The sequence below is a fragment of the Stegastes partitus genome, unplaced genomic scaffold (assembly GCF_000690725.1).
Source record: "Stegastes partitus isolate 25-593 unplaced genomic scaffold, Stegastes_partitus-1.0.2 Scaffold4, whole genome shotgun sequence".
Taxonomy (NCBI): domain Eukaryota; kingdom Metazoa; phylum Chordata; class Actinopteri; family Pomacentridae; genus Stegastes; species Stegastes partitus.
Window position 1 is genome coordinate 1,224,323 of NW_007577735.1, and position 24,357 is coordinate 1,248,679.

The following is a 24,357-nucleotide window of genomic DNA, read 5'->3' on the forward strand; positions in this document are numbered from 1 at the left end:
TATTAGATGGTGGTCTAATATATTTGGTAAGCACTGCATATATATAAATACAATTTCCTTAAGATTGCAATACCATTGTTAGATTTTTCAACACCTCTTGTGGAAAAGGGCCAGTCTCCTGATCAGTCACTCAGCCACCACTCAGCTTGCCAGTCATTCATCACAGCGTTCGTCAACTGGGAGAACACAAAAAATTTTGCCGAGCAAGAACGGAACGAAGTGCTGTGACTGGTTTACAGGCTGGCCTCAGGCAGAACACGGCAATGGAGAAAGATACTGTACAGGTCTGTCCCTCTGAAACCGTTACGGCCCGTCTGGATGGAAATGTTTTCATAAGCCTATCAAATTCATCAAGGGACTCTTTTATGGGATCATAAAACAAAGTGTGATAAATACAGTGCCTCGGGTCAAAGAGTATTTTAGTTCTGATACCCACGGTGCAGCCGGGAACCGGACTATCTTACGGCAGAGCAATTAATCCTCTCGAGAGCGATGTCAAGCCCTGTACGGCCGAGGCGAGAGCACAATGCTCAGAATACAGGTGGGAATTCAAGGCAGCACCCTGACATTGTAATTGTCACACTTTCACAGAGGACAACACCAACAAACTGTTTAGAGTGACAGAGACAGCGGCAGGGAGAAACAATTGATTGAGCTGGTATCCTAATGAAGGAATCACCTGTCTGACTTGCCTGTGGATGTTAAAAAAAATACTTGTTTGGGTAAAAACAAAGTGAAAACGCTGCTGGCCGACCGTGGCACAGACAGGGCTCGAAAGTCCCTTTTGAGTTTGAAGTTAAGTGGTCAGGTCTTGAGGAAAAGTGTCACAATGCCTTTCTTAGATGTCTATCAGATGGATAAGCCAGATGGAAGGGGGCTGAGATGACAGCGTAGTTTCAGGGGTCAGATGGAGAGGTAGAAGAAGGGGGGGGTGAAGAGAGACACTAAGCAGCAAATGAATGCAGAAGCCGCAGAACACCTTGACAGGCAGATATCTTGCTATGCACGAGATCCACCTCAGGGGACGTCTGGCTAATTTCCTGTGAAAACATCAGACTACCGAGGCAGCAGGCAGCGGGTCGAGGTATAACAGAGAACAGGGAGGAGGTAAACTATTTTCATTTCCTAGAAAAAAAAGTCTCGTCAGAGTTTGCTCAGTTGGCGGTGCGTACATGGGACAGGTGAATTGCTAGAGAAGTGAGGGATGGAGGAATAGGATGTTGGGGGTGGGGGTGTCGCGTCTGGGCTTGAAGCAGCTGTGACGGAGAGAGGGTTAGGGTTGAGGGTGAGGAATAGCGGTGATGGTACGTTATTATTCAGCCCGTGCTGAATAATCCTCTGCATCTTGTTTGGGGTGCCCTGGCCCCATTATTCCAGGTCTGTCTGCAGCCCCAGATCCTCGCAACAAATCCTCTCAAACACACTCCACATAAATACATTAACACTTATTTTCACTCTTTCTCTGTCGCTCACTCTTTTACAGACACACACAGCCTCGGTTTTCATTGCAAATGGCACCAGGGAGATGTAGGGCTTGAATGGCAAATGACAAACTCTGTTCTATATTCTCTGTAAGGGAAATACAGCTCCCCCACTCTCATGACACATTTGATATACAGCCACTGCAAATTAGCCACAAGGCTGCAAGTGTGGAAGGAATTGATATTCCAATCATCTGCATGATACAACTGCACACGGAACAACGGCAAAGTCATCTGTGTTGCCTTGATTAGCGAAGTACACAAGCAGGAGAATACAATTGTCCGTCTAAACTACGAGCATGCTTGCTTTCCAGCAAAAGGCCTGCGTCTAATAGAGGCAGCCTCCGATAAATTTTTACAAATATTCCAAGAGAAATGGGAAGGCCGCTTCATCAGTGGGATGTGTTGATAAACAGTGGCGGAGTCTATTAGCAGATGCTACCGCCAAGGACATGCACATCAACCCTATCAAACGGAAAGAGGAGAGAAAGTACAGAGCAGAGGAAAGAAAGAAAGAAAGAAAGAAAGAAAGAAAGAAAGAAAGAAAGAAAGAAAGAAAGAAAGAAAGAAAGAAAGAAAGTGAAATGAAATGAAAAAAATAGAACAAAAAAAAGAGGTGAAAGAGTGAAAACTGGGGTTGTTCTCAGAAAGGTCAGGCTGATTGTCTCTGCCCAAATATGCTGGCCTTTTCAAAATTAACTTGGCAAAGGCGATATTTTCCACAAAGCCGGCATCATGAATCAAAGAAGCGTCTATAGTTCATCCCTGAAAGCAAAGCAACTTGCCTCCCTGTGTGCTCCACTCTCTCTACTGACACTCCACCCTCCCGCATAGAGCTGAAATCTTCAGTAATTATGTAATTAACACCATGGCAGGCCTGATTTCAGAGAGAGTACATTATAATTGCATTCAGTCGTTCATTAGTTAGGCCAGACATTCGATACACTGTGCGCAGGTGCGGCAGGGGGCCAAAGGCTACTTGTTTTTTGGAACGCAATTGCAGTGTCAATGACTTGATTGGTTTCTGCTTGATATCGCTGACAGGACAGGTTTTTGTAATTTACCAATAATTACCCTCACTCCCTGATACAATAAAAAAGTCACTGGTCTCTGCTAAGATAAACCAATCGGGCGCCTTCCCTCTGCTCCCTGCCTCATGGTCTGCTTGTCTGGAGTGAATAATGTCCAGCAGAATTGCAAATGTCACAAAAGAACATTTTTGTCTTCCAGGTGCATGTGTAAAACTGTATTAAATGATAGTAAAGCAGTAATTACCTGAGTGATAAAGGCATGTTAGGAAAACTGGCAAAACATGGGCTCTTCAGCATGATGTATTGCATTAGTCAAAGCAGCAGTATGTCTCTGTGAGCTGTTTTTAATGGATTTTTTAAGCAGCGGTGGGAGCCAGTAATCTACACAAACAGATCATAAAGTGGTAGCTTCTGACTGTAGCAAATTCACTGTTAGCTTTAGACTGTAATGGGTAAGACTGGCAAAAGGGGGAAGACATTTTCTACATGCTTTATCCTTTAACTTATGACTCAACTAAAGCAATTCACACTGGGTGCAACATAATTAAAAGGGAATTTGTCCTGGTCTGGTATCCTGCGATGAAATACTTTCCTCGTGATTAGTGGATGGATAGTATCACACTATTATGATGTTACAGTCTGGTTAGGCAGACAGACAATTTGGTCCCAGTAACACCAGATCTGTCCCTGTCCCTGTGATGATTTCTTCAATTAAGCCTTCCTGGCAGAGGAGGCCAAATGCTTAACTAGGCAGAATTGGAGCTGCCACTAGCTAGAGGTAGCAATGGGCTCCACTTCAACAGCTCATTCATCAGCCCCAGCGCTACCACTGGGCCACCTGTTCTGACACCATGCAGGGATGGAGTCATTTGCATTCTGCTCCGACCGTCCTCTTTCCCTCTCCTCACTTTCTCCCCTCTTTCTCCCCTTTCTCTGCCTATACAACTTTTAAAGTTCCTCAGTGGCAGCTCTGGCAGATAATTGAATACCAGGTTTGATTTAGTTTGAAATCAATTTGGGAAGGGGCTTTTCATTCATTATGCTCCTTGGCTTTGGAACTACGTCTAAAATCCCTCAAACTTTGGCATAGGCTCGAACATCGTCAATTCAAAGTGAAATTAAGCAGCCCTGAGTTGGATTGACAGGCAAGTAGAACATGATGGGAAAGGGAGGGTTTTGTTGTCTCGGGACTCTCCTCTCCTCTCCTCTCCTCTCCTCTCCTCTCCTCTCCTCTCCTCTCCCTCTGTGCTCTTTTCTTTGTCACCACCAGGTGCTGCTGTGAAATAAGGAGAGAGGCGTCGACAGGAGGCAGCCATGCACATAGCTTGACATTTTAGCCAGCTCCCTGCAGACACATATGGCAATTGTGTGGGTGGATGTGTGCGTGCCCTTACGTGTAACAATTTGCTTCCGTGAGCACACACTGGTGGGTGTGTGTGTGTGTGTGTGTGTGTGTGTGTGTGTGTGTGCATAACTCTATTTTTGGTTTAATATATAGTCTCTGCGATTGCTCATACATTAAATATATTTCATATATTTATAATCTATTTATTTTCTTGCATACAACTTGTCCTCCCCCTCTCTGATTGTGTTGCCTACAGTAAACACTACACATATTTGGACAGTTACAGGTTATTTGCTGTTCAGGCACCATTCTTTAATACAGTCCAAAAAGTAATGGAAATTAAAGTTCCAAGTTGAGTAGATCAGGTCAACGTAGAAAGAACTATGTGGTCAGTAAAACATATTTAATACACAGTGCCCAAAGTTTAGGGTTCAAAAACAGTTATATATCTACACATGAGGTCAAAGAAAATCCTAATTCTTTCACATTTTGTGAAAAATATTTGTACAAGATACTTTGTATCTTCCCTGGTGATGCTCTTCGAGGTCTTCACTGCTGTCACTTTTAGCTTTATCCTGGCCTTCAGAAAGTGGAATGCAGCTCAATCAGATTGAGATCAGGTAATTGACTTGGGCAGTCAAGGATATACCACCTTTTCATCCTTAAAAGCTCTTTGGTTGCTTTGGCAGTACGTTTTGGATTGCTGTCCTGCTGAATGATGAAATACCGTCCGATGATTTTGATGCATTTGGCTGAATCCGAACACATGCGTATAACTGCATTCATCCTCTGTCAGCAGTGAAATCATCAATAAATGCCAATGTGCCAGTTTCACTAGCAGTCATACATGCCCACACTATACCAGAACCTACAACGTCTTTGACAGGTGAGAGAGTGCAGCTTTGGGTCATGAGCTCTTTTTCTTCCTCATTTTGATGGAGGTTGCAGTTTCTTTCATCAGTCCATAGAACTTTGTTCCAAAACTCTATCAAACTGCAACCTGGTATTTCAGTTTTTGAGGCTTACCAGGGGTTAACTTCTTGTGATGAACCCTCTTAGGTTATGTTCATAAAGTCTTCTTTTGATTGTTGAAAAGGAAAAATCAAGTGTGCTTCCTGGAGCGCATTCTTGACTTGCTCTGCATGAAAACGAAGCAAAAGATTTTCCAGGCAGCCACAAGACTTATACTATTCAGTCTACCAGGCTGAAGCTTGTTTACCATTTTTTACACCAGTTTTTAAAAAAAAAAATTGTTTATTTAATTTTTGGAATGTTCCCAACTGTGGGTTTTGGCACACTACCTGTCTTTGGTATCTCTCTGGTAGTTTTTAAAAATAAATTGGATTTTAATTTTAGTCCTCTTTACGTGCAAAGCCAACTCTTTACTCGTCATATTGACAGACCTCCACCTTAATCTAAATGGCAAGTCTCAACTTTTCAACTTTCAATCAACCCTGAGCTCTTTAGTGAAGGAACAAACAACACACAGCTTCTAAGAAACCTTTAGTAGCCAGGTGACCAATTGCTCTCGATCAGCATTTAGGAACTTTGTGTTAAAATGGCCATATCGCCCACAACGTTCCTTCTAGATTGATGTAAACCTGCTCAAATTAAAGCTAAGACTTGGCACATGTAGTATTCACTATTTCCTTCAAATTGTATTTGCCAAAGCACAAAAAATATGTAACTGTCCATTTACTTGCGGTCTACACTGTACATCTTTGTGGCAACATCCACCTGACAACAAGACTGAAACATTGACCACAGTTAGTTATAAATCAATGTAATGAATTATACAATATGTTAGACTGCATAATGGAGTGTTATACCCGCTGTATTTGAAAACAACTTGGTGCAATTGTGAAGAAATATGGAAGTGCTTAAGCAGAGCCCGTTCACTAAGCACTTTGCTGGGTGCAAGCGGACTCTAACACAGACTGGAGAGTTGAATATCAGCTTTCAATAAAGAAAAGGGATAACATTGTCGAGAGAACAACTGCAAGGAGAGCCTTAACTGAGAGGTACGCACAAATGGACACTAGGCATCACAGCCACTGTTGGGGACATCAGCGGCAGATATCACGGCATGTTTTCTCCACTTTAAAAGCAATTTCTTCTTTTGGAGCCAACCCCCCCCACCCCACCCATCCGCCAACTCCCTTATCTTCTTGTGTGCTTGACTCAATTGTCATCCGTCTGACTTGAGGCTGCGTTAGATTGTTAAAGCCCCCGGATATGGTAATCTGTGGGCTGCTCTGACCTTGGGAGAGTGTGTTTGCAGGGTGTCAGACCCCCTAATTCATCAGAGACAGGCCATTAGCTAGCTATCCAGCCACACAAATACACAATGGAACAGGAAGGAAAGTTCTCAGGGTAACAGCAGCAGCCCCCGTTCCTGAGATATCATTAGTTACTGCCTTTCAAAACTGCTGAATTGGGACACTTACCTGACTTGCCCCATTTTTTGCACCACAAGAGCCAAGATGTTGATGAATGGATGTATGAAACTGTCACTACCAGGATATGGAGAAAATAGGGTTAAGGACATATCCTTGCCAAAGTCTTTAACATAAGGGACTAATGCAGGAATACGGATGATACTAAAACCAAGAAACCAAGAATTCGCCATTTTTCACATTTGCTTGGTATGCTAATTTAAACCTAGAGATCAGCAGTATCCACGCACAGTTACATTTCGAGTCCCTCTTGGAAGGATTAGTGAATGAAGGACAGGCTATGTAAATTGAGCATTTTCAAACAATTTCAAAGATGGCGAAGGGTTGCCACACGAGGTCAGTGGTTGTGAACAGCCTCATATATCTAGATGCCAAGCGAGATGGAATAGTAATTACTCCTGTGCATCTCTGTGCGGAGACACAGCCTCTATCTTGTAAGCGGCAGTGATTGACAGCCTCAATAAGCGACTCGCACCGCGCCCCCCTGCCCTCCGCCTACATGCCCCCGCGACAACTGGTCAAACCCATCGTCTAGTGACCCCCAGGCGGGGCACGGGTGACACCCCCCTCTGATAATCCTGCCCATCACATCCATCATGCCACCCTGCTCACCCCATGAGAGGGCACAACCGAGGGAATCTAATCAGGCAGTCTAATTGAGGAGCAGGGCCAGCCAATACGCGGCCTGGGAGGCTGGCTCTGCCTGGGCAGGCTCAGGGGACGTCAATAACACTCAGCGGGTGTCGATTCATCAAACCTCCTTAATGTCATTAGCCCTGAGAGGCTTGCTTAACCCCCCCACCACCACCGCCACCACCCCTGGATCCTATTCTCTCATGCTTTAAACTTTCCCTCACTCACTTTCTGTTGCCTCTTCTGTTCTTCGTGTTTCTAAATCTATCTATCTCCCACTCACATTAGTCTCTCAGTCATCAATCTTTCCATAGGTAATAATATGTTCACCTTGCATAACAAGTTCAGGGCTTGCCTAGAAAGTGTTATATCCGTGTTTGTGAAATTAGCATGTGTACACCGTCACTGCCTCCATTTCAGACTAAACTCTCCAACTTTTTTCAGTCCTCCTACCTTATTTTCCTGTCTCCGGCCCTCCCTCTCTGCCCCCAATATGTTCTTCCTCTTGCTCTCCAACAACATGTGGCGCATATTCCAGCTGTTTATTAAACAATGCCAGAGCTTCCTAGGAGCAGGTGATGCAGTCAATTACTCCACAATTACCTGGGTAATTATGCAAAGAAGGAGAGAGAAGAGCAGTAGCAGAGGGATGAAGAGGACCTTGGCAGAGGTGGATCGGTTGCGTTGGCAGTGGTTGGGGCCCAGAATGGCAAGCGATTGAGACCTTGAAGTGACAGTGCCAGGGAGAGTGCAGCTCTAAAGGACGATGTGCCCCCTCACCTGCCAAAAACATACACTCACACGCACATAAACAACCACAAACAGTGCTCTGAACACTCAGCCTCTGCCCCACTACAATGACATCCTGATGCCTGCGTATGTGGCTTCTCTGAGTACTCAAGCCTGCTGTTTTTGTTTTGGACAATAACTATACGGTGTTTCTGTGTTTTTCACTCGGCTGTTTGCCTCTACTCTGGTGACAATTAGGTGTCTTACCTGAGAGGCAACAAAGAAAAGGAGGGCAGGAGACAGGAAAAAGCAGGAGAACAATGTAAAGGGGGGAAGGATGGAGGGGAGGGAAAAAAATCGGAAAAAGGAGCAAAGGTGGAATAAGAGCGGACAGGGAAATCTGTGGGGAGTTGCATGTAGTCCACATAGTCTTTATGCTAATGCTGATTAAATAAGTGGGGCTGCTTGCGTCCTTGTTTTTGCTTTCAACATCATTTTTAGCGAGTGTGAAGAACAGCCATATTTGGAAACATGCACATTTCCTTTCTCTCACACCCTACTCACTACCTCTAACAACCAGTGCTGCTCTGCAATCATCCGTGTGGACTATTTTACACATTGACACCGAAGCTCATGTCAAGCGGGCCTGACAAGCATGTCTTGGGGTAAATTGAACCATACAGTGGCTATTCTGAAACAAAAAAGAGTCAGATGGAAGAAGAGGGCTTGGCATATTTCCTGCCAAGGGAGCTTTATGTGCTCGGATTGAAGATATTTTCACTGGCAGGGTGAATACTAAATTGCTTAGTGTCAGCTCATCACTTAAGGAGGATTGTTGGTGGGTATAATACTTCCCCGCACATGGCTTCTCCAAATAGTCTCAAGCCAGCCAACCCCTCTTAACTCTCTCCAAGCATCCTGACGTGATGCTGTGGCTGGAGTCTTGTCTGTGGACACTAAGCTTTCAGTTATGACTCCCCAAACTCATCACTTTGGCTCAGATTCGTCTCTATGTTGCAGATTAATTTATAAATCCCCCTTCAAGAGGGAGGTTAACTGACCAGCCAAAGTAAACATGACCACATTTTTACCAAGGCACAGCTGAAGGGAAAGTGGGAGAAGATGGTTGGTTTTGCAGCAAATGAGATGGTGAGCATTCTGTGAGCACAGCCCTTTTCCTCAAATTGTTTCTAAAAAACAAGCACATTCGTCCTTGGTTACACTGTGTTCGTTTTTCTTTTTTGTCCATTTGTCCACCTGTCTGTCTGTGTCTAAGGGGGCAGAATTAGGTAGTCACATGACCATTCTGTGTTAGTGAAGATGGGCATGAGGGAATTACCTCACAGCTCCGTATCTTAAATCTGTGGGATTAAGCTCCATTAAACATGGAGCGCCGCCAAAGCTTTATCTCTGGATTTCACTCTGAGACAGAGCAGAGAGTACGAGGAGGAGGGACTCAGGAGGGAGAAATAGCGATGAAACGTCCTTCACCTTTATCGACCAAATTATATAAAAAATAAAAAAAAAAGGAGGGATGAGAAAAATTGCTTGCCTGTTCCACAGTACAATGGTGAAAAAAAAATGCTTGGCCACCTTACACTCATGTGCGTAGAACGCTTAAACATCCAGACAGCCTCTCCAACACCGGTCACTACCTCTGGAGCTGCTCTTGGCACACACATTCGTGAAACAGGCCTCTCCCCTCAACACACTGGTCACTTAATAAGAAATGACCACTACTGAGCCCCTGTCCCTCTGCTCTAAGGCAAAAACACACACTTACTCTACCTTCAACTGATAAAACTTAACCAGTTCACCATAAGAGTTTGAATAGTTGTATTGTGCCTCATGAAGGTAATGTTTTGCTGTGGTGAATCGAGCCTTCTACTTTGCAAAAAGGCAAATTTTCCACGACTTCATTTGAATAATCAAAGAGCTAGACGTTAGCACATTGTCTGCGTCCACTTCTGCCGTCACACAGAAAATTAACCAGAGCTTTGGTCAATACATTAACTGTATAGCTGGGAGATAAAAAAAAAAAAAAAAAAAAAAAGGTGAGCATGCTGAGAGTCGGGGTGGTCCAGTGATGAACACCTCCTGCGTCCTCCCTTCATCCTCTTACTCTCTCTCTCTCAGTCTTCTCCCTCCTCTGGGCTGTTATTGATCTGATCTCCTCCTCTCTCAACTGGAGCCATGATTCATGTTGTTCCGACTGGCCCTCACTCACCACACACAGACACAGCTCAGTCATGCCCTCCGCTATCTATCTGTCCATCTGTCTCTGCCTGCTCTCCCTCTCTCTGCCCTCAGGCAAGTCAACCTGCTGTCCACACAGGGCTGCCATGGCCCGGTTTGCTCCTGTCTGATTATTATTATTATTATTATTATTATTATTATTATTATTATTATTATTATTATTATTATTATTATTATTATTATTAGTTCTTGCAATGAAAATCTTCTTTTTCCATTAGGCATCTTTCTGTAATACTACTTAGGGGATTTTATGATTTAAATTTAAATAATAATCACATTCTAATAAATAATAAATAAATAATAAACATTCAAAGATGAGTCAAAGATTATGTTCTCGCTCTATCAGCTTTACATACAGCGCATGATGAAAATCACTTTAGACGTGAACACAAGAAGACGCTCAACTGAATAATGGAAGTTTTAAAATCATATTTTAAAGTTTTCTCTACTGCCTTTCCGAACATTGATTAGTTTAAATGGCATTTGCTGTCCTACGAGTGATTCAAAGAGTAGTTTTCATCAGTTTCTGTGTGTGCCATGTGCTATTTTTAAACCATATTTAGCATTCACTGTTTATTCAGACTTCATCTTTCAAAGTGTTCCAGTCCATTCCAATGCAGAATGTTCATTTTCTACAAAAAAAAAAAAAACTAGAGGTGGAGAGGAAGAGAGAGAGGACAGAGGGAGAGAGAGAGAGAGAAAGAGAAAGAGAGGTGTATAGGCCTTGCAGGAGCAGAAGCACATAAAAGCCCAGCTTCAGCCAAGGCCCTTGCTCCAATGTGTAGAAATTAATTGAGTGAAAAAAATCTGCTGTTTAAGGTTGAGGTGGGTTATGGGAGGCAGTGTAACAATTGTTTTCTGTTTGCCAGGGGCTATATATCGTTCATTCCGGCTTTCTCTCTCCTCTCCACTCAGCACTCGCCTCTCCCTCCCTCCCTCCCTCCCTCCCCATCCTCCCTCCTCCCTTACCATCCATCCACCTTCTAAGCCTCTCCTGCTCCCTCCTCTCCTTTTCATCAGTCTTTTATTTTCCACAGTCTACAGTTTTTCTGATTCATTTTTATCTCTCCCATTTTCATCTATCACATAGGAGATTTTGGGGTATCTTTAAACGTAATTTTCTAGCAATAACAGGCTCCATTTATGAAATGAGGTTTTACTAAATCTGCTTATGTGTACGTTCGGTGAGGAAATTCACTCCCATACGTAGCATATATACATATTATTATATTATTTCCCCCCCTTGGGAGTCTTTCAGAAAAACTAAACATGTACGTAGATGCAATCATTTGTGTGTGCATGTGTGTAAGAGAGTATACGTGTGTGTCAATGCATCTGTTTACATGCATGCATGCATCATTATTTGGTGACAGTCACAGTAACAGGGGACCAGTGTAGACACACAATGCAGAACAAGCTTAGCACCCCCTTGGGCTTAAACAAATGACTCATTCTCTCTTCAAATTTAAATGTGCGACAGAAATCCACAGAAGTCTGTGGCTGCCTTTCATTTCAGCATTATCAAAAAAACTAAACACATCAAAACAGCAACAACAAGCAAATCTAACAGAATCAGCATTTAAAATCAACAGAAACCGAAGAAAAAAGGAGGGACAAAGATGCATGCGCTGCAGAGGACACAGAAGCTAACATCTATTCAGATTACTGTGAAAAAAACAAGGTTAACAGTGATGTATCAGCAGGGAATGGAAAAAACAGCGAGATGTCGAGTACAATATAAACAGAGGACGAGATGATAGGAAGAAGAGAAATAGAAGGCAGGAAGACAAGTTATGACTAACAAAACTAACAGACCGCTAATGAAGAGACTTTTATCTGCATTAGTATTTCCTCTGTTGCCCAAAGCAGAAGGGTTAAACCTGTTTCCTGTGTTAAACTCCTCTTTAGCACCCTTTCATGTAAAATATCAAACCTTTCAATATCACTCTGAGGAAAGCACAGTTGCTCACCCAGTATAATTCTATACAAACACTTAACCATTCTCTTTGAACTTTGCAGTTCCACTCATTATACCTCCTTTGAAGAGTGAATGTTAGAGCATTGGTACATTTTGATTTTGCAGTTATTAAATGCAACACAGCAGCAAATTATATCTAAACCTCTGTTTTGCTGGTTAATAATAAATAGGCCATAGGCAGCAGAATAAATAGCCAAGCAAAAAGAAAGATAAAGGTGGCCAATGAGCGAGATGCTGGGGTGTAACAAATTCATCTCACTGCAAACGTCAACAGACAAATATTTTTGCAGATGAGGCAGAAAATCTCCTGTGAAATTGTGAGGCTTTTTGAGTAAAGAGAAGATAATGTCACTGGGCGACTCCTCCTTAAAGCCTTTGCCTCCTCTGCCCCCCAGTCCTAAACACCAGCACCAGAGCTGTGCTCCCTATCTGAAAGATATTAAAAGAACCAAGCTGGGGGAAGACGAGGTAGTTCTGCAGAGGCTGTAAAGGAAAACTGCTGCTCTTGACATAGGGGCCGGCCTTCACTAAAGGAATGGTTTCATATCAACAGAAACCTAAGTGGCTTTTTCAAAGAGAAGAAGCAGATGGAGGTAAGAAAGACAAGAGAAAGAAACAGGAAAAGGAACAAGATAAAGACACGTTGGGTGAAAGGGTAACTTGGAGGCTTAGCAAAGGCATATCCTGAAGAAATATACAAGGCACTTCGAGCAATATTGTGCAACACATTTTGTAGGTTTTAAGGAAAACAAAACCACTCTTTGATTCTGCTTAATACTCAGACATCAGCTGACCCTTTGGTCCTGGCCTGTAGACAAAAATGGCCCCAGAAATGTGTGAACCTGCCAAAAGCCGGGTGTAGATCATAAAACACAGATTTTGCAAAGGAGTGCCATAAGGGAGGTGAGTGTAAAAGTGATGCTGAAACAACTTGCTTTTCTTTGAACTCCTACCTTTTAATTCAAGCGAATCAACTGCATCCAGCAACGATCTGAGGTCTAGACCAGAGCGGGCCCTAAGTACATAACACTGCGCTCTATATCACTTGGTAGTGGAATTTTCTGTGCTGTATGAATTTCTGAAGTATTCTGGCCTGGATCTGTAAAATGGTAGACAGCAGAAGCCTTGGTGAAAGTTGTTCATTAACATAAAACTCAGGCCCTTTGTTGCCCAGGGATCTGTGTTCCGCTCACGAGACCAAACAAAAGCAGAATTCACACACTGGTGCAAACCACGGAGTCATGCAAAGCCTTCACAGCCTGAAGTGCGCTGTTTTATTCACCCCTACTACTAACTTCTTGCACCCACTTTGCATATCGGGTGTTGGTTCTGCTCTACCATTTCCGAGGAGGTTACATATATCAAACTCAGTTGTTTTGTCACACCAACGGTATTAATAAGGACAATGAGCAATATGTGAAGCACTACAAAGCATCCCTGTTCCTATCTCAAAAGTTTTTTTCTTTTTTTTTTGGCAGATTTGCTCATGGCTTCAAGTCAACTTAATTTCATACTGTGATCCATTATTCTTTTGAATTGGTTTTTACCACAGGAGCAAAGAGGGACTGAAGCTGCTGCACAGTTCTCCCTATTTCAGTAGACCCAAGAGGGATGTGGGGAGCTGCAGTGGGAATCCTCAATAAAACCCAGTCTATAAATGGAAGAGAGAGTCCTCATGTTTTGCACCAAATTAAAATATTTCACTGTCCATTTTCTTGAGGACATTTTCTCGTTCCCCTTCCCAATGAAAAAGGAGACCCCCGTAGAGATGCCTCAGCATGACAACACAACAACACGTGGCAACAAGTGGTAAATTAAATTACGGAAGCTGTCGATAATGCACAGGGTTTTTTTTTCTTTTTTTTGACAGACTGCTTATGCATTGACTCCCTACAGCAACCTTTCCAGAATTAGCCTCTCAAAACGGGTTGCTGGACTGAAATGGTAATAGTGGGGTCAGCATGAAAGGCAGACCGAGGGCTTAACTGCTGCTGAGTGATTTGGCAATTGTAAGATGTAAGAGACGAAAACTAATTACTATGGGCTTAAAGGAAAACCACGAGTAAAGTGGACGCTCCCAAGGCTGAGGGTAAGGTGTTCATGAGGGAAGGCTTTGGTTCAGTCGCTAATAACAACATAACAACCCCCATTAAGCCATTATGCTGGTCAGAGGATCACTGCTTTAATCTAATGTGTAGGATAAACACACAAAAAAAGGCAGAATAACTAAAATGGGTATCCATTTTAGACACTCAGCCCCAGCACCCTACCTACTGTGCATTGAAATATTAAAAGCTAAATGCAGCTAACAAAGAGCTTAATAAGAATTACATTTTTTACAACTTATTTTTGGTCATTATTACGCCATAAAGCTTTATTTATTCTCTCTTTCCAAGTTTCTGTTTACCCTGTATTAGCCTGAGATGAGAAGACCAGAAACTTAACCATTTTCTAATGCCTATGCAGCTACTCAGTATTACTCTATGTGAGAGCTGAAGGTTAGGAGTTATAACCATGGAAACCGTTCTTTAAAATATCACTCACAGATTGCCCTTAACTCCTCCACAATCAGGTAATTCAAAAGGGAAGAACTAATGTGCTCTAAGGCAATAGAAAAAATAGTGAATAACAAGGCAGGCTCCGGGAGAAGAGAGAGCACGACGGAAAAAGTAATCAATTTACTGTCTTTACAGAGCAGACAAGTGACTGTTGTCGAGCAGACAGCATTTAAGTTTGAATAAAAATGTAAAACACAAACTTTTTTTTGCTTTGCTGAGGGCATCGCCTGTATCAGTAATCTGATCTTAATTTCACAGTTGACTTGGAGCAGGGGCAGGAAAAAAAAAAGGATGCATGGTGTCACCTCCTCACAGAAACAGGGGTTTGTTTAGTGCCCTCTCACATCTGGCCTCACAATCTGGTGATATCAGCCTCTGCATCTGTAAATCAGTGTTACCACTGCTACTGAAAACACATACAGTCACACAAAGCAACTCCATTTCACAGATCTGCAGCTAGTTTCATTATAACTTGCCAATGTGGCCATGAAATTGTGGAATGTTTTTTTTTATTATTATTATTTTCTACCAGGTTTAAACTAGTAGAGAAAAAGGAATATAAAGCTGTGCCTCAAGGGAGCCGTGCAAATTCAGATATTAATTTGCTTAAATGGACGAAAAACATAAACGTTTGATTTGCTTAAAAAAAAAAGAAAAAAGGAAGGGATAGACTACTTGTAAAAAGAGGAGTTAAATGTTGAAGGTCATGAGATATTGAAAGCCAATGCAGTGTAGCATCCAGTGTGCATCCAGTAGCATCCACTCCATTACAACATTAGCAACTAATGTTTTGACATTTGTCTTCATTATTATCAATGAACAGAGGCGATTGAGCCACCAGCATGCTCCATTACCTTCCTTCATTGCACAGTTGCACAGTTGAAATCACACATTAGGGTGGATCCAACATAAAATGACAAGTTACGGGGGCTAAGGACGCACCAGCTGATTATTTAGGTGGTGGAGGGTGAGAGGGTTGGGTGAAGGGATGGTGGGGTGGAACAGAGGCAGGAATGGGAGTTGGGGAATCGGTAGAGAACTGTACCAGCATTAAAGTCTTGGGAGCATGGGGGCACAGAGCAGCACAGCACACCTTAAGAAGAGAAGCTCATTTCAATCGGTATAATTAGCCTGTGGTAATGAAATAAGTCAGAGGCACTGCCACCTTCACTTAAGAGAAAATCGATCTGTGTTTGAGGGAGTTTATTAAAGCTTAGGAATAATGGGAAGATAGGATAGAAGGGGTGGAGGAGTGGAGGAGATGGCGGTTGAGCGCACATTAACAGCTAATCAGCTATAAAGAGGTGGTTGCATTGGGGTAGAAGCTTGACAAGAAGCAGAAGAGAGATCAGTTGGAGTTTGTCAAAGCAGATGCGTTTGAGGCCTCTGCTATTTCACAGTGAGAAGCCAGGGGATGCTAGAGCTATACACACTATGAGACATACATCCTGAATATAAAGATGACATCACTTCGTGGGGCAATAAAGCACATTTAAAACCTGGCGTTATCATGAATCTGGGGTTGATAAATAGTCAATGGACATCCTCATTAGAGCGATCCTTATGGAAGCCTGCCATGGTTAGGAGCTGGTGAACAACTTGGTAAGAGCAGGGTGTGGTGAGATAATTACTGATGGACATTTCTCCTCAGGTGCCCCAAATGCATGATGGTTGATGTGGGTGCTGCTTGCTCATTTATCCAGCCGTCTGGCCAACTCACCTGGAGTGATGGGGGAGACGTCAGGAAGGCAGGCTGCTATTTCACGGCCTGTTAAGCGCTAATGCCGCAACATGCCCTGCGCTCCAATTTTAGGGAACAGGGAGCATTACCGCCCAACTCAAGGTTCTGTCCGTCTGGACTGTGGACTTGGACAGTAGTGTGAGGGGGGTCGGAAGCAAGGAGAAAGAGAGGCAGGCGTAGAAGAGGATAGTGGAAAGTCTAGTGAATGAATTAAAAGACTGACAAATGAAAGAAGTTGGGGGGTAAAAAAGGGAGAAAAAAAGAAAGTCTCACAAAAAAAAAAAAAGTAAAAGGCAGAGACAAGGAGAGGGGGGAGAAAGAGAGTAGAGTCTTGGTTTACACGGGCTGCTGAGCCAGCACTGCGGAGCAGACAGGACAGCAGCAGCACACGCTGACATCTACTCCTGCCATGCTAGGCTGCCTCTCGCAGGCCCCAGAAGGCCTCTTGCTCCCGGTCTCGCAGCCTCTCCCTTGCCAGAGCTAGTGAACATCACGAGCCTGACCCACCCACAACACTTGTCCTCACTGTGCACTAAACCTGGCCCATGTAATAACCACAGAACCTCTATTAAGCACTGAATGGCTGGGGAATCAGAGCAGCCGCAGCACAGTGTGAACAATGTAAAGAATCTCCTGTAAAACAAGCAACGTGATGCTCAAGTTATGTCAACTCTTTGTGTTCTGCATGGTGAAGGTGTGATATGAATTATGCATAAAAACAGATCTTTCCTTCCTCCTTCTACATAAAGTAGCAAGCTGAAAAGTACAGCTGTTGATCCTCTCCTGCAGTCACTGAACTGAGGGCAAAGGCCAAGTCATTTGTATTTGCGTACAGTAAACATGACTGTGCATGATGGGTCACGGTTTCCATCACAGGCTAGTTACAGCAGTGATGGATCACCACTCTCACCACCTTGCTCTGTCAGTCTTGAGGGGCGAGGTGTTTAGAGGACATGACTCAGGTCCTCCAAGGCTGCAAGGTGTGTATGCGCACACAAACACAACGAAACACACAAGAGAGCAGCATAACTCAGCACAGATGAAGTCTGCACTGTATGTTTATATAGAGTACGTGCAATAGCAGTTATAGTCCAATTTCTGTAAGTTCCCATGTGGCCTTGCAGTTCTAAGTCAGGTTCTGCCTGCCTTTTTTCTCTCCACCAAGCTCTCACATTCATACCTTGCACTGGCTCTGCTGCTCACACACCAGTTAACTCTGTTAAATTAAACTTGTTATAAGAGGCTCACAGACAAAATCACAGGATAGACAGTTACAATTTCTTCCAAGTTGCTGCCAAAAACGCAGTAAGCCATCAGTCTTTGTCTGCGATTCATGATGATTCCGCTCCAGCAAACTCTTAGTCCAGTGTTATTGCATACTGTACACTGCGCACTTTAATGATTAAACAACTGTACTATATCTGAACCTCTGGCAGCTTATTAGGACTCACGGACATACAGTACTGTGAGTGTTACAAGTGCAGCACTCAATGTTCATTTCAAGTGCCATGGCAAGTCAACTGGACATCTACACACTCCAGTACATAACATATGAAGTGAATCTGAGGTGCTGCCCTGAATCGAAGAGCATTTTGTCTTTTATTTCAAAAGAAACGCAAATGTCTTCAGGTAGGAATCATGGTCAAAGAGATGTGGATATTTTATTACAGTATGCTTTAGAGTTATTCATGCTGCCGACATGTTATAAACTTAAACATCCTAATGTTTGTTATAATTGTTGGTCCTAAAAGCAGGTTGTAGGGGCAGTGTCATTAAAACCTGTGCTGGGGTGGTGGAGCACACAGTAGCAAACTGTATGATCTGCACTTTGAAGCAATATTAGGAAAAGGTAGCCTGAAGTGCACTTTAAATGTATGGTGTGTTTGCATTTTTCTGACAGGGGACACACTTATCTACTACCTGGTAGCGCAAGAACACACACTTAAGTGGGATGGACCATAACTTAATTACCTGCTGTAGGTTTTGTGCCTTTGTCTTGTGTCTGCATCAGCCCTTTTTTTGGATTCCCTGCCTGGTTTTGGCCTTTGCCTTTAGCCTGCCCCTTTTGCGCATTTCTTGCTTGTGATTTTGATACTTGTTGCTGACTTTACCTCTCACCGTTCTTCTTTGGATGATTTTGCACGCATTAACTTTAATAAAAATGGGTCTTCTTATCAGTATCTCCGAGTTGTGCATTTGACTCGGGTATGTTATGGAGCTGTAAGAGCGATGTGCCAATTCAGGAAAAGACTCCAAAGAAAAACAGCTGCTTTTCTGGAGCATTGACCAGCGCAGATGCTGGAAAATAGAAATCACATCACAGTATTCTGAGGGGGCAATGCTTCCATGTCTTCCTTGTTGATATAGCAGTCTGCAGAAATAAGGTAGAGAAGCTGTCTAAGGCCAAAATTGTATACATACATTCCCAGGTGACTTTGTTAGGTACAGCTGTCAAATCTCATGCAATCCAATACAAAAGCTCTGCCATAAATAGTAATTTTACAAAGCTTCTACATTCTCAGTTTTGGTTAATGTCAAAAAGGTGACTTTATGCCTTTTATTAAGTTTGTAGTGAGTGGAAAAGTGTGGGCTGCATCACATTTAAGAGCAATCCTGATATTCTGTCCACATTATTAACATACACGAAGAACAGCATGTAATTGTAATTGTCTTGATTAGTTTCCAAGTCCATCTCTCAAACTGCAATAAGGAGCTCGCTATTAATTTTTTCCAAAGTTTATTAAGATGCATCGAGAGCGCAGAGAACGATACAGGCAGCCTTGAAAGAAATTTCAGATTGCTTGATGATTACACCCGAGCCCTTGGTTCAATCCTGTCTGCCACTCATAGCCTATGGGAAGGTGGGTGTGAGGCCAGGAAAGCCTTGTAAATTAGAGCCTCTCTGCAAATGTTTACATCATATATTAAGTGGATTTTATGCTGCCGAGGACCAGGAAACTAGCTTCTCCCCAGTACCACCACTCTGCCCTAATGGACATTCACTACCAAAAATTAAAAAGTGAAATTGTCAGCTATATGCCTTCTGTACAAGTTTGAGGTTTTGCAGTCAACTAAGTTTTTATAGCCAGTGGAACTGCATCTTAATGCACTTCTGCCTTGCTGTCAACATATAACTCTGACAGTTGCCACTTGGCTCCAGTGGACTCTGTGTAGATGCCAATAACACAGGGAGTAGGCTGGTCTTTTTAGTCTTTCATTTATGTGAGAAACTAGGCCACAAAGGGCAGAACAACTTCCCAGTCCCTGTCTGCACAGGTTTATGTATTCCGTGAGTATTAACAAAGTCAGAGCCCACGCACTAAACATTATCTGAACACAGCCTGTCTTCACACATTAATTTAACCAGAATAATGCAAGTTGGCTGACGAAAGCTTCTTTAAAGCCAGTGCTGTCAGAAGCTGGAAATATATGTAATAGTCCAAAAGGATGGATGTGTGTAGTCCCAACAGGTTATCAGACCACTGCAGGACCAGAGATGACACTGAGCTGGCTAGGCGAAGGAAGAGGCCATTTTCTTGGAGTGACAAATATCTGGAGGAGTACAAACAGAGAGCAGAGCCCCTGTTGGGAGAATGCCTGAGCTTTGTCTTTGTCACACTGTGTGACACAGACGCACAGCATCACTCCCTGAGGTGTGCTGTTATGTGTACGTGTACGCACACACAAACACACACACACACACACACACACCTACACCAACACACACACACACACACACACGCACAAATGGGAGTCCAAAATCTCCCATCCTCACATCTCTGACTCCATCTCAACTCATGCTTGTGACATCAGCGCTTGTGGCTAAATATGTGACAGAGACCAGAACCCAGACTATTGAAAGCTAAGAAAGTGAAGGAGTCTGAGGATGAGTGTTGCCTTGTCTCATTAATGGGATTGCTGATAAATCAACCCGAGTTCCAACACTGCATTGCCACCACATCAGGTCTATCGAGAGTCTAGGTGAGCCAAGGATGGATACAACTGGGCCTTTTATGGCAGCAGCTGGTATGGGGAGTGACTTGGAGTGAGGTGAGGGAACACTAGCTCCACAGTACTGCTTTGAGCCAGCAAGATTAATGTAGGCTCTCTGGAGCAAAGGCAACATCCAGAGCTTTAATAAGGTACAAACAATCGGTTCCACTCCACTGGCTTCCCAGGGAAAACTATTGTTGTGCCGCATTGTTTCTTGGTGAGGTTCCTTGGAGACACAGGCCGACTGCAGCATGTGACTGTCTCCATTACAGCCAAGGGAGAGCTCACTGTAGACCTCTGTTTGTCTGTGTCAGGATGAAGGCTGGCTCTCACCCACCCCATACCCACCCCCATCCCCACCCCGCCTCCTTCCCCATTTACTCCTTCTAAATCCAAACTCTTGTCAGCCCACTCACCTCAACTCCCTGCACTTTCAACTTCATGTGATCCTCCCGTGTGGTCTTCCCGTCTTTCCTCTTCTTCCAGCAGTAGCCATCCTTTCTGTACTTCACCTTCTTCCTATTGTACAGTATCATCGACCCATTCTGCGGCCTGCATCCGTGGAGACAGGACAGACAGAGGGAGAGCAAAAGAGAGAAAGATGAGATGAGATGAGAAGAATTTTTAGCCAAAGCTACAGCACAGCTCGGGGACTCATTTTAGAGATGTACAAAGAGGCCTGACACGAGTCTGCGCCAAGCAGAAAATGCACCAGTGACTTAGATGACAAGACTTCTTTATGGTGTTTTTCAGCATTGGTATGCACAGTTTGACAATGAACAAAGCATCCTTCAGCATACATTTCTTCCATTGAGAAGCGTGTGCGCTATGAGGAGTTAAAGTGACACTCCTCTCGGAGTAAATTATATGAAGGCCAGTGTGTAAGGCAAGCAGCATGGGGGAGTATGGAGTGGGGTCGGGGGTAGGCATGGGCTCCCTTCCTTATCTCTCATTCATCCAACTTAAATGAGTTGTGGTGTTGGAAGTCCCTAAGGGAAAGAGAAGATCCTCGCTCACACTCCATTCATAATTCATTCTCCCTCCACCAGACCACAGCCTTTAGGCTCATAATGATATAATGTAACTATTTGATGATAATCTGCCTTTCCACTTCGATTTGTAACGGAGGCATTTGGCGCTCAGTGTTAAACATTAACAGAAAGTGTAGCATAAAACATTTATGGCTTTCTCAACAATTAGGGAGCAGTTAGACATAGTTTTGTGTGTATGTATTTGTATTTGCGTGTGCATTGTTAAAAGGTTATGTATCATCTGTGTGAATCCATACATATGCAACACTAGGCACAGTTTCCCATTCACTCATCCATGCTTTCAGCGCGCACACACAGAGTCATGTTTCCATCTCTTCCGAGGACATTACATTGATTCACATTAATTTCCTGGAAAATCCACCTAACCTTAACTATAACTACTACTTTTTACTATTACTTACATCAAATCTTCCCTCACTCTACGCTGAATTTACAATATAAAGACTTGCTTTTGGGCACAAAATTCAAGTCCTCATAAAACTCCCCAGAAACATCCAGTCCTTACAATGTGACTATGCAAACATATTTATGTCCCCACAACATAAGTAATACAAGTACACACACACTACACACAGCTGCTATGATTTGGAGCGCTCCCAAATGAGAACAGGTTTGCCTCAGAGTTTGGTGCGGCACAGTGAATGAATGGGAAAGCCGCCTGCCCAAGCTGCTGAGGAGGCAGTGTAACTGAGGGGGGCTTAACCATCCAGTCAGCTGGTGAGCCTTGTTAGCCTTGTGCTCATTGCTCCCATGCATAAGCACAACACACATACACACAACACATACAGACATAAAAAAAAAAAAAATAGAAACACAAAAGCCAGAAAAACTCCCATCAAAGCAGCGAGAGAGAGGGAGACAGAGCAAGAGAAAAAAAGCTGAGTTGATTTGTGCCTTCTGTAACAATAACCAAAAATAAGAAAACCCAATGGTTGTTTTGCATTGTTTTGTTGTTTATTGTTACATTTTTTTTCCACAAGGTTTATTTATAACGCTGCATGCATCATTTTGCAGGGCTGCCTTTGGGGGCCAGGGCGTGTGTTTATCTTGGTATCACTCATCAATCATTTTCCTGGCTGGATCTCAGGGGCCAGTGGAGAGGGAGGAGAAGGGGGAGGTGGGGTCCCTGCAGTCCCCCCTCTGTGGCCCCTGACAGCACCTTCTAATGAGAGACGCCACTCACACACTGACGTGCTCACTCCGCGCTGATCTCCCTTCCTCCCTTTCCTCCCCCCTTCCTCTCTCCACAGCCCTCTCTTCTTGCCGTCAGTCAACTCAAGCTGTGCACCAGGGAACGTCTTTGTCTCCTCCCTCGCTCGCTCCGACTCCTTTTCTGCTTTCTCTCTCCCCCTCTTGTTTCATCTGTCTCAGGATCCCTAACCTCCACTCTCTCACACCTCCCTCTCTCCTGCTGTCTTCTCCTTACTTACTCCCCTCTCTTGTTTAGTACTTAGCATACTTTGCAGAAAACAACTATTAAACAGACGTTTTTATTGGTCAGTTTGAGAAGTGGAACTCCTAAACAGCTATGCGGGATATACACAAAGTATAAATTGTGTTCCGGTTTACAGCATCCGTAATGTCACCCATCGTAGAGGCGTGATCATAAATGGCACTCGTGAACTAAGAACTTTGCAGATTGTTGCAATCTTAACGTGTACTCCTTCAGATTTGCATCCCAAATGTCGTCTGAAGGATACTCATCTGACATGCCTACATCAGCACTTGGTATCAATCAAACACAGAAATGGCCCTCTCTAAAAGTTTGATGCTATTATTTGTTTCAATATCATTCCGGGTTTTGTCCTTCAAAAGATACAAGGAGTGTGTGCTTCTTAAAATGTAGCTCTGCGTGAGACAAAAAGATGGGCGCGGATGAGATAAGGCAGAAAATCAAATGACACAGGGCTATCTGATCTCCTCCAGAGCACTGGAAATTGGGGTGAGGCTTCGGTGTCAGAGGCTCCACGCCGTATTTATCGGCTCGGCGCAAAAACTTATTCGCTCAGCTATTTTTGAGGGCTGTTAGGTAGATGCTATTTTCAATTCAAGGCACTTTGGAGCCAGAAGAGAGAGCCTACACACCCATTCTGGGGTAGGTCTGAGGCAGAGACCAGTCTAAAATGCATGCTTTGGCAACATAATGTGTTTCCTCTCCCTCCTGCTGTCTCCCTCTCTCCCTCCCACTCATCTCCTACCACTGTATACTTAGGCGTTTCAATTAATCTTATCAGAATTACACATATTTATACATGAGGGGAAAAAGCTAACTGCTCTGTTATCAAAGAAGCGTGACAGGAGGCCCTCTGTCTCAGATGCCTAAATGTGGCAGATTAATATGGAAATACTGGCCTCTGACAAAGTGCACACAAGCTCCACAGCTGCCTCTCTCTTCTTTGGAGTTTGCAGCGATAATAAGCTTTACCCTGAGGGTGGTGTTAGGCCTTGTCCAGTCCTTTAGGAATCATTCATTTACCCAGGTAATGGCATTCGCTCAATCAGATTTGTTCATTTGAAAAAGTCAGGGGAGGGTGGGGGTTTTATGAGGCTGGTGACGTGTTCAGCATGGATAAAAAAAGCCAAAGCAGGGGAGCCCTGGCCCACAGACAAGCAAAAACACTGCGCACAGTCTCAGCTTCTCCATCTGAAGGCCTATCGGCTCAAACAGAGAGAGGAAGAAATAGCTAAACACACACAGACAGACAAATCTGCGTGAGTGTGAGAGATTCTCCTGCCAGCAATGGTTGGTGAGGAGGAGCTGTGGTGAATCATCCCGAGAAAATAAAAAGAAACACAACATGTACTCAATGTATTACTTATAAGACATGAAATGGACTCAAATCTACCAGCGTGTTTGAGTGTAAGACAAGAATTTAATTGCCATTCCAGATTACAATGGTAAAAATTCTGTGTTTTGGGATGTAGTCTTGTCAAAAGAATGAAATATTTCAGTCTTGGTGAGCTGGTGGAGCCCAGTCTGCCTTATTCCCTGTGATGCTCTGGGTTTGATTAATACCATACAGTGCATGCTGTTATTCTCCCCAGAAAGCTCCCACTGACATTGGAGGAGAGGAGAGGAGAGGAGAGGAGAGGAGAGGAGAGGA

At 43.5% G+C, this 24,357-nt stretch overlaps 1 protein-coding gene across 1 annotated transcript in view; it reads right to left on the reverse strand.

Annotated features, from left to right (window-relative positions):
* Positions 1–24,357, reverse strand: part of camta1a (calmodulin binding transcription activator 1a) — a 282,405-nt gene that overhangs the window by 101,714 nt on the left and 156,334 nt on the right. Inside the window, exon 5 of the mRNA XM_008278556.1 lies at positions 20,618–20,753. Within this exon, the coding sequence (XP_008276778.1) occupies positions 20,618–20,753 (136 nt within the window). The remainder of the gene's footprint in view (positions 1–20,617; positions 20,754–24,357) is intronic.